The 11,619-nt window shown below is 36.9% G+C and overlaps 1 protein-coding gene across 4 annotated transcripts in view; it reads right to left on the bottom strand.

Moving 5' to 3' along the window:
- Window positions 1–11,619, bottom strand: part of Lrch2 (leucine rich repeats and calponin homology domain containing 2) — an 89,144-nt gene that overhangs the window by 42,880 nt on the left and 34,645 nt on the right. For all 4 annotated transcript variants that reach the window (XM_021153736.2, XM_029473654.1, XM_029473655.1 and 1 more), the window contains exons 3-5: window positions 10,061–10,187; window positions 5,960–6,065; window positions 5,738–5,874 (exon numbers count right to left, since the gene is read on the bottom strand). In XM_021153736.2, coding sequence (XP_021009395.1) covers window positions 5,738–5,874; window positions 5,960–6,065; window positions 10,061–10,187 — 370 coding nt within the window. The remainder of the gene's footprint in view (window positions 1–5,737; window positions 5,875–5,959; window positions 6,066–10,060; window positions 10,188–11,619) is intronic.

Genomic DNA, 11,619 nt, shown 5'->3' on the forward strand with positions numbered 1-11,619 from the left:
TATAGGTGCAACAACATTATGAACTAACCAGTACCCCGGAGCTCTTGACTCTAGCTGCATATGTATCAAAAGATGGCCTAGTCGGCCATCTATGGAAAGAGAAGCCCATTGGACATGCAAACTTTATATGCCCTAGTACAGGGGAACGCCAGGGCCAAGAAGTGGGAGTGGGTGGGTAGGGGAGTGGGGGGGAGGTTATGGGGGACTTTTGGGATAGCATTGGAAATGTAAATGAGGAAAATACCTAATAAAAATTATTTAAAAAAAGAAAAATTAAAAACATACTATTCACTGGACTAGTGAGAACAGGGAAAATATACATATATAATCTCATCCAAACCAAAAGCATGATATAAAATGTGAGAAAGACTAATAAAGAAGGCATAAATAGGTAATAAATCAATTTTAAAAAATAAAGTGCTAGGCAGTGATGGCACAGGCCTTTATTTCAAACATTCAGTACAGAGCAAGTTCCAGGACATTCGGGGCTACACAAATAGACCCTGTCTCAAAAACAAAGAAACAAACAAAAACAATAAACAAATAAAAATCATAATAGCAATGCAGTTGGAATAAACTTCAACTAGGAAAATGCTCAGAGAAAATATGTCTGTTGCTCATACAGAAAACCAATGTTAAGAGAGAAAATCTACAAAGAAGGTTTGCTGGCTAAAGATATGACTCACAAGTGCTTGCCACAAAAGCATGATGACCTATGTTTGATTCCTTAGATCCACATTATAAAACAACAAGAAAAATATAGCACCCCCCCAACTGTAATCCTAACACTCTTAAGGCAAGATAGAATGTGGAGAGAGCAAACTCCTAAAACTGGCAGTGAGTTAGTCTCACATATGTAGAGAGAAAACAATAAATCCTTCTTCAAACAAGTGAAAAATAAGGCCCAACACCTGAGCACATGAGATTGTTCTCTGACCACTACATTTATACTATGGCATGTGCACACCCACACTTACAAATAAACACAGAGAGAGAGATGGCAAGGAGAAGGGGGAGGAGAAGGGAGATGGAGAGATAGGACAAAGAGGTGAAAAACAGAGAGACTAAGCACTATTATAAAGTAAGTCTAGCAAATTAAAAAAGAGCTAGGACAGCAAAAACAATTCTTAACATTGAAAACAGTGCTGGAAGAATCATGATCCCTGATTTCAATTTATATTATTGACTAATAGTAATGAAACAGCATGATACTTGTATAGAAACAGACATGTTGATAGATGATACATACAAACCCACCTTCCCATAGCTACCAGATTTTTTTTCAGATTTTTATTGATTATTTTATTTATTTACATTTCAAATGTTACCCTCCTTCCCAGTTTCCCCTCCACAAGCCTCCTACCCCCTTCTCCCTCCCCCTGTCTCTAGGAGGGTGCTCTTCCACCCACCCACCCATCCACCCACCCACCCATTCCTGCCTCAGAGGCCTTGTGCTCCTCTATCCTGGGTCATCAAGCCTTCTCAGGACCAAGGGTCACTCCTCCTACTGATGTCCAACAAGGCCATCCTGTGCTACATATGCAACTGGAGCCATGAGTCCCACTATGTGTTTTCATTGGTTGGTGGTTTAATCCCTGGGAGTTCTGGGGGTTCTGGTTGGTTCATACTGTTGTTCCTCCTATGGGGCTGCAAACCCCTTCAGCCTCTACATGCTTGCCCTAACTTCCCCACTGGGGTCCCTGCTCTCAAAAATATTAACCCAGAATTCCTCCCATCGAAAGGAAATGCAGGGACTAAGAGTGGAGCAGAGCCTGAAGGAAAAGCCATCCAGAGACTGCCCCACCTAGGGATCTAGCCATCTGCAGATACCAAACCCAGACACTATTGCTGATCCAAGGAAGTGCTTACTGATTGGGGCCCAGTTTGGCTGCCCCTTGTGAGGCTCTACCAGAGCCTGACCAATACAGATGCAGATGTACAAAGTCAGATTTTATTTTATTTATTTATTTTTTTACAACGAAGCTAACAATACACAATGGAGAAAAGCCAGCCTCCTGCCCTTCCACTGCCCCCTTCATTTAACACTTAGTCCATGATTTTTCTTCCTGTCTCCTCCCACCTGTCTTCTATTCAGGACTCCTTGAAACTGCTTCCTATGGCTTCTTACTGGTCCCTTAGTATCCTTACTGGTTTCCTGACTTCTATGGCTACTCCAATTAGAACATACACTTCTAAAGTGTCATCCACATGTGAGAGAAAACACAAAGCAATTCTTTGTGTCTGGACTACCTCAGCAGGGATAATTATTTCCATCTCCAACCATTTATCTGAGAATTTTCTTGTTCTTTATAAGTGAACTTTCACTGAGTACATGTGACATGTTTTCATTATCCATTCTTTAGTTGATGGACATCTAGGCTGCTTTCCTTTTCCAGTGAACATGGGAGGCCAAGTGTCTGTGTTGAAGGGTATAGAATCCTTTGGGAATATGCCCAGGAGTGATATGGCTGAGTTGTGTGGCAGATCTATTTCTAGCTTTTTGAGGAATTGAGACACAAATTTCCATAGAGTTTGCATCATTTTCTACTCTCACTAAGAGTTTCTATGCATTTCCTTCATGTACATCGTTGCAAGCACTTGTGCTCACTTGATTTTGAGGGTTTTGGGGGATGTTTTGTTTTGATTTGTTTTAATAGCCATTCTAACTTAAGTAGGATAAAATATCAACGTAATTTTAATTTTAATTTCCCTGATAGTTGACGATGGTGAACATTCTTAAAGTATTTCTTGGGTATTTCTTTCTCTTCTTCTGAAACTTAAGTGTTTACTGTCATGCTCCAACTTTAACTGTTCATTTGTTTCCATGATGTTCAGGTTCTTGTTTAAGGTTTTTTTGTTTTGTTTTGTTTTGTTTTTTAATATTCTAGAGGCTGACCTTTTCACAGAGGTAAATCTTCTGAAGATTTTTTCCCCATTCTATATGCTGGCTCTTTACACAAGTGATGGTGTCCTTTGCTGCACAGAAAATTGTTTATTTCATCAAGTCCATTTATCAATTGTTTGTATTAGTACCCCAGGATATTCGTGCCATTGTGGCACCTTTAAGAATACCTTGCCATGTCGATCAATGTAATGGTTCATTGATGTTACATCTGGGTAAGCTGTTGTTTTCATCTATTGACAGCTTGCTTCCAGTTCAATTTCAGATGGATTCCTCCAAACCCAGTGTATGATGTATGTGATGTCTTCAGCAATGGAATCTTACCTTTTTATCTGGAAGGCACTAAGGGCATTGGACATAGCATCTATTGTTTGGGAGGGGGGTCCTTTTGGTGTCCCCAACCAAAACCTTGAAAGGAGGTCTCTCATGCCTGAAACTGGGCTTTGTTAGATAACCTATATCTTTAGAGGGGTTAAAAAACCAGTCACTTTACTTAATAGAAGGGAGTTCTTGCTTGACACTATAAACTCAGCCAATTATTCATGACAAAGGAGAAGGACATGGGGGCTGGTGAGATGGCTCAGCGGGTAAGAGCACTGACTTGCTCTTCTGAAGGTCCTGAGTTCAAATCCCAGCAACTACATGGTGGCTCACAATCACCAATAATGAGATCTGATGCCCTCTTCTGGTGTTTCTGAAGACAGCTACAGTGTACTTATTTATAATAATAAATAAATCTTTGGGCCAGTGTGAGCAGGGACTGAGCAAGTGGAGCCAACCAGAACGAGTAGGGTTGGCCTGAATGAGCAGAGGTCCTAAATACAATTCCCATCAACCAGATGAAGACTCACAACTATATCTGTACAGCTACAGTATGTACTCATATACATAAAATAAATAAATAAATCTTTTTTTAAAAAAAGGAAGAGTACATGGAATATAAAGGAGAAGCATTATGAATATGTATCCTTATATTCAAATAAGTTGAGCTCTCATGCCTCATTTCAGAGTTTTTATGTTTGGGGTTTTTTTTGTTTTGTTTTGTTTTGTTTTGTTTTGTTTTGTTTTGTTTTGTTTTTGCAGTTGATGTGGATGATTAAAGAAAGCCACAACTACAGTAACCTTGTGGAAGAGATGGTGGAAAGATTGTAAGAGCCTGACAGGATGAGGGACGCTAAGGAAATAAGGCCTTCTAAGCACACTGGGACCAATGCACATATGAATTCACAGAGATTGGGTTAGCATACACAGGACCCACATGTTTCTGAGCCAAGCAAAGTTCCAGATCTGAGAAGGGAAGTACACACAAGGCCCCATCCCTAACCCAAAAGTTATCTCCAACTGATAACTACTCACAGATGAAAACTTAATTTCTCTAATGTAGTCTCACTGGATATACAAACCACTGTGAAGGCCAGACCCCATACCTAGCAGTAGACACCAACACAAAATAAGCTTAATAGTATTTTTGGAGGGATTTTGTTTCATAATTCTTTGTTTTCGATATTTTTTTCATTTTCTTTTCTTATTGTAGAGTCCTTTACTTATATATTGTGGCTTCTGATTTTGTAATTTTAGGTGATTTCTCTGTGTGTTAATACATTTATGTATATTTCTTATGCTTTTTCTTTTATTTTTTATTTATCTGGGTTTTTTGATTGGCCCTATCCAGATTTTTAATTTTTATTTTAACTTGTTTTATTATTTTAGATGCCTCTTTGTTTTTTAATGAGAGCAAGAAAATGTAGATTGCAGTAGGTGGAGAGGTGAGGACTGGAAAGAGTTAAGTGAAGAACCATAATCACAATATGTTGTATTAAAAAAATCTGTAGAAGGAGGAGGAGGAGGGAGAAGAGGAGGAGGAAGAGGAGGAGATTATTGAAAGATTAAAACGAACAAGCCAACAAATGCAGTTCTTCATACGCCACAGACCCAAGCTTGGAGTGGGTAGGAATTGTGCTCCTCAGGCAAAAGTCTGCCTTCTGAGTGGGGGCACAAGTGACCACCATTTCACCTATTTTACATTTTCAACTTTCTGCTGTCTGCTTCTCATGAATTCTCTTTGCCCTTCCAGGTTATCTTAGTTATTCTTTATTATTTTAGGGGATTCCTTGTGGCTTTAATACTCATTATATTAAAATCCAAATTTAATGTTTTCCATTTGTAATTTTTCTATCTGTATGAATTCTATCTCAGTTACAAGAATATGCTGGAAGCTATATGTGACTAGTCTTCTTTATGAGAGATGTCTTACCTCAGGCAAAGTAATTTTGGTCTAGCAGGAAGCTCATCTTAACTCCCAGCATGGAATTTTCCTAGAGTAACTCAAATTCCAACCCACATCTCAACACCCATTATAACATCACCCCAACAACAAATAACAAGCAAATGTATACTTGAATGTATTCAGTCAGAATCTTTCTTCTTAAAATAATATTTACAATCAGAACTACAAATTCACACAAAGGCTGATTCTAGCTTTTCCAAATGCTTATCTGTAATCTACACTATAATTACTACCAAATTAAAATAAAAAGTCACATCTAGCAGGGCATGGTGGCACAGGCTTCCAAGTCCATCACTGACAGGTAGAAGCAGGAGGATCAAAAGTCATACTCATCCACCATTTAGAAACTTTGAGACCAGCCTACATATAAATGAGATCTTGTCTTAAAACAAAAACAAAACAAGATGTAAAATTTCAGTTCTAATAGAAACTCTAGGTAATGCTTTATAAAAGACAAAATTGAGTCATTAGATACTACTTTAAAATTTAATACACAGATGAAACCATAAACATCTGAGAAAAATAAGTATCATACACTTGTTACAAACCTGTGCTGGTGGGACTTGCAATGGGTTGTTATCCAAAATTATTACTTGTAAATGATGCAGTTTCCTATAGCAAACAGGAATCTCAGTCACTTTATTACAGGAGAAGTCCAACTTGACTAAGGGGAGATCTCCTAATTCTGTTCAGAAATGAAAAAAAAAAGTTAAAGGTTGTAGGGTTTCTCTATCACTCAGGTGAGTGAAAATAATGACTGTCTGTCTTACCATCTGGCAAAACATGAAGATTATTTCTTCTTATATTTAGCTCTTTAAGTGAATGTAATTTTCCCATTTGTTGAGGAAGGACCTGAATCTCATTGCAGCTAACATCCTAAGGAAAACAAGAAAATACAGTGTAACAAAATTGAGAAATACAAACATACTTTCAATTTTAAACTTTGAGCACATGGCCAAATTGCTAAGAAAGTTACTTCTAATTTCCATCTCTGATGGGTTTTTATTTGTATTAGATCATAAGTTAATATACCACTGTCAATAAAAAATGTTCTGTGAGTATCTGGGATTAAATTTAGTAAGTACACGAGTAAAACTCTCAATTGAAGAGCAAATTTCACCACAAAAGTTACAATGAGCCAAATGTTCAAGGTGAGATAAAATACTATAGATAACTACAACCAACTAAGGTAGTCTGTCAATTATTATAGTTAGTTTTAGACTATTTATGAGGATAAAAACCTCAAAAAGTCAAGGATTCAGAGATGTGAGCTAGAGAACCAGACACCAGAGTCAAGGTAAGTTTAAATAAATTCCTTTCTCCAAAAGAGATATGAATAAGAAAGTTCCAAGCACGGATCTGAGTAATCCAAATCCCACTCAAAGCTACTCAAAATGACCAGAGTCTGCAGTCTCTCAAGGTTATACAAATGTAACCCTGATTGAAAGGGCATTCATCTAAATATCTTCTGGGGACAAATCATATGGAAATCTACAACTATAGAAGCTCTTTTAAATACACACACACACACACATATACATATACATACATACATACAATAAAAAAAATTAAAAATGGAGTCAGCCAATCATAGTGCAACAATGCCACTATTAGACAATATATGTTATTAAATAAAAAGCTCATCAGCTATTGGATGGAACACAGGGCCCCCAATGGAGGAGCTTGAGAAAGCACCCAAGGAGCTAAAGGGGTCTGCAACCCTATAGGTGGAACAACAATATGAACTAACCAGTACCCCCAGAGCTCGTGTCTCTAGCTGCATATATATCAGAAGATGGCCTACTTGGCCATCATGGGGAAGAGAGGCCCCTTGGTCTTGCAAACTTTATATGCTTCAGTACGGGGGAATGCCAGGGCCAAAAATTGGGAGTGTGGGGGGTGGGGAAGGAGCGGAGTGGGGGGGGGGGAAGTCTGGGGGACTTTTGGGATAGCATTTAAAAATGTAAATGAAGAAAATACCTAATTAAAAAAAAAACGCTCATGTCCAGAATGGGTTACTTCTCTGACAGAATTTGGCCAATGAGGCCCTGCAGACCCCAAAATGTTAAATATTATAGAATCTTGCCATTGCTGTTGGTTACCCCCCAAACACTGACAGTGTGACCCTTTTTTTTTGAAGATACCACCAACTTGAGACCCAGGACATGGACATATCGAGCTAGAACTAACCTTGAAACTTCATCCCTACTGGATAACTTTCATATTTCTAAAATTTACTATGTATACAACCAGAAGAGAAAAGTAAGCATCAATATTATCCAGATATGAATCCTGTGGCCTGGTACCAGGCCATGGGTACAATAGTGGCATGAATACTTTGGAGGTAAACAATGGCTATCTGGTAAAATTGAATGTGTGGTTCACAAGATGAAATCCATACCTGGCACCATTATCAGACCAATAACTTGTAACTAGGCAGGTCAGAGGCCCTAGGATAGAACCTACTACTGCTAGTCTATGAATATACAGTGTTGATGAAGAATTTATATGGCTATTTTGTAATACTTTTATGAACTATTGGGTATTAATGTAATTCTGCATAATAACATGATTTGTAGTGTACAACAAAGAGAGCAAACTTATTTCTAGGTATACAAATGCCAAGAGACATTTAAATGTATACAGTTTTTTTCTTATACAGAAAAGGCTGAAAGTTGAAAGCACCATTTTATATAATCAATATTAATTTTTCCAAGCTATTACTGCATATAAAATGCCTTGTAATAAATTAAAAGAAACCATCCTTCTGGCATGATAAAATCATGGAATTAAATAATCGGTATACATTTATGTAGAATGTTGTTATTGAAATATATTCCATACAATCTGTTAAACTTAAGAAATTTTTCACATCTCTCATTTTTTCCAGACTCTTTATGCTTTGGATTCTGTGTTATTCTTACCTAAAGAAAAAAATGAATATGTATTTATATTAATGTTCAACTAAAAATATGCACAGAGTTGGCTAATTATGCTCACTTTTTATTGTATTTAAGTTCCTGAGATTTTTCTTTTCTATTACATTGAAACTTCCTTATTTGAGTAAATTTATTAATTGGTTGCTTTTAAAACGTGGTCAACTGTGCTTCGGTGTAAAGCCACTCCTCCAGTTGAAGGCTACTCATCCAAGAATATAAAGGCAGCACAAACTGAACTTGTTGGGATTTTAATACTGTTAAAAAGAGAACACAAAGTTGGGTGGGTAGGGAAACTGACTGGATCTGGGAGGGAAGGGGGCAGTTGTAAGAAATAGTGAATGTTATTAAAATGTATGTAATTCTCAAAGAACTCATAAGTATGAGAAAAAAGAAAATTGATGGAAGCTGATGAACTCATCATCTACTAATATTTGGTTCTCAACATTTCTAATAACACCTAATCATATTAATAAATCCACATAGTTCAATTTAAGTAACTAGATCACTCAAAAAAGGAAGTGACGGAAACAAAGGTAGTAAGGATGTTTTAGCTAAAAAAGAAATGTTAAATTTTCAGTACTAGACAATACACGCATGTAGATTACAAATATTTAAGGGAAAAGAAGTTGTACATTTCTTCACATGGTAGCCAAGGTCAATTGATAAAGTTGACAGAAGCATGAATTTTGGTTAAAAATACTAACAAATAGAGTTCTAAAGAGAACAAGGGGTGGTTCAAATACACTCAGAGAACTGTCCATCTTGGATATACATAAGTAGATATATCAGAGCTTCTTACATTAGGAAGCAATTATATATAATCATTTCTAGGATCTTTTATAACCCCAAAATTCTAGAGCTCTGAAGCATAAATTGGATGTGAAGTTTTGCCTTAATAAACACACAAAATCGGGACATTTCTGATTATTGTACTTTATAACAATATGTTCCCAATATATTGTAAATACATTTGACAAGAAAACTTCTGCTCATCAAGAGATAATAAAGTCCTACTTTATTTTAGAAGAAAACTCCTAAAATATCAATTTACTGGGAAAGCTTTACCTGACAACAGCACAGAAAACAGAAATAAGCAGCATTGGCAAAGCGTAAGAGTGAAGAAAGACAAAACATGGGAGGAGCTCAACACTCGAGCACTCCTGGTTTGCTCGTGGGTTCAATGTCCTTTAAAATGTAAAATGTTATTATGCAGAGGTATTATATCAACTTCTACAATTAATTGCATGTAATTGCCTCTTTATATTTACTTTGGTCTTAAAAATATTATAAAGTCCTATGAACATATTAAAGAAAGTTCTTTTGTTACTACTACTCCTGTTTGTAAGCATCATATTCTTTGCTTTTAAAGAACCAATTATTTGTCCCTTTGTTTGTTTGTTTTCATGAAATGGGGACTCAGTAGGTTGCCCGACTTGATGTGTAAATGCATAAGCTCAAATGATCATGCTGCCTTTCCCCTGGAGTAGCTAGAAGCTGAGACTCCATACCCACAGCTGAATTCTCTACCTTTACCACTCTTCTCTAAGCCTCCTCATCAGCTCTGTAAACCTTAGGGGGAAATTGCTTAAGACCTTCTCTGTCCACAAAGTGAATGAACAAATAGTAATTCACTTGAAACATATGTCTGAAAGCATAACCAAGCCTCCTAAAGTCTACTATACTGAGGAATCACTGAACTTCTGTTGCTGTTATTGTTGGCTGGGAGCTAAAATCGGACCTAAATCAATGAGGCTGAGATTGCTATCCTATTGAATTTAGACATATACAAAGTTATGCCTTTAAAAAAACTTACAGTGAAATTCCACAAAAGAATGCATACAATTCCAAAAGAAAAAGGTACATATTATATGTGATGTACATATATGTGTGTATGTGTGTGTGTGTTATAATTTAAAACAATATTTAACTCACCAACTCCATCAAATCTTTTAATTTTCCAATTTCTTCGGGAATGGAAACGAGTTTATTATTGCTGACAACCAAAACTTTAAGGGGAAGGTCAAATAGGTATTTTGGCAATGTTGATAGAAGATTTCGACTTAAAAAAAAAGAAGAAGAAGAAGAAGAAGAACAAGGAGAAGAAGAAGAAAGTGTCATTATGAAAAATGTGTCTGAGTCTCAATGTTATCGAAAAAAAATACAAAGCAACTTAGTAGTAAATCATAAGCTTTCAGTGACATTTATTGAGTACTTCCTTTAAAACAAGAGCATGCAAATTCCTTTCACACTCTGTCTAATCTGCTCATTAACTCAACAAAATAGGGAATATTAGCTTCAAGACACAAGAATGAAAACTGAAGGCAAAAGTGCACTAAGTAACTTGCCTAGTTTATAGCAAGGATTCAAACACAAATTAGAGAATGCCAGAACCTTCTTCTGGAGCATAAATTTTAACAGACTCAGTGCCTCCATAACCCTAACCATGGAAAGGCTCCCAGGAAAATGTGCTTGAAATGAAGAAAGAAGTTATCTTTTAAAAGACTGATAGCTTGGAAAGTGGAGAGATGGGCCAACAGTTTGGGATAGGACTGCCCTTGAAGCATCCCCAAATCCAGTTTCCAGTACCTACTGGGGGGCAATTCACCATCTCCTGTAACTCCGGTTCCAGGGTATCAGACACCATCTTCTACTCTCTACACGTACTGCACTCATACACACACACACACACACACACACACACACACACACACACGTGCATGCATACATACACATTGTCTGGACAGGCTTTCTCTGTATAGCTTTACCTGTCCTGGAACTCACACTGTACTTTGCCATATCCTTAGCATCAAATCACATCACAAAGATCTGGCTCCCTCTGCTTTCTGAGTACTGGGATTAAAGGCATGTGCTACTGCCACCTCCACTTGGCTAACAACATTTTATTGAATACTTACTATGTGCCAGTAAATGTTTAGAATAACTCTTATGAAATAACGCAACTGTCCATCACAACAATCTACTTTAGGAAGACACTCATGATGAGTCCCATTTTGAAAAGAAAAATATACTACAAAGAGGGTAAGTAAAACACTCTCAGGTTATACAGTTGATAAGCAGGAGAGTCATGGTTGAAACCAGGTCAATCTGGCACAGGTATCTTTACCCTTAATGTGCTATAGTCAAAAGTCAAATTCAGACAATTGACCCAATGTACCTCACAATCAAAATATAGAGAAAACAACATTCCAATCATATACTAGCAAGCACTGACAAGCAATAATCTTACTTTTTTTCCCTATTTTTCTAATTACCATTAAGAGACCTGTACCTCATGTTAATATGTAAGATATATATTAACAAAAGCTACATGTTATTCAAGAAAGAATGAGGAGGGAAGAAAAGACCCTTCACCACATCTTATGTTGGCAAAGTATATCTAGAAATACTAGACTGGCTTTAAAATAGAGGTCCTTTGTGTGTGTCTGTGTGTGTGTGTGTGTGTGTGTGTGTGTGTGTGTGTGTGTGTGTGT

The sequence above is a fragment of the Mus caroli genome, chromosome X (assembly GCF_900094665.2).
Source record: "Mus caroli chromosome X, CAROLI_EIJ_v1.1, whole genome shotgun sequence".
Classification (NCBI taxonomy): domain Eukaryota; kingdom Metazoa; phylum Chordata; class Mammalia; order Rodentia; family Muridae; genus Mus; species Mus caroli.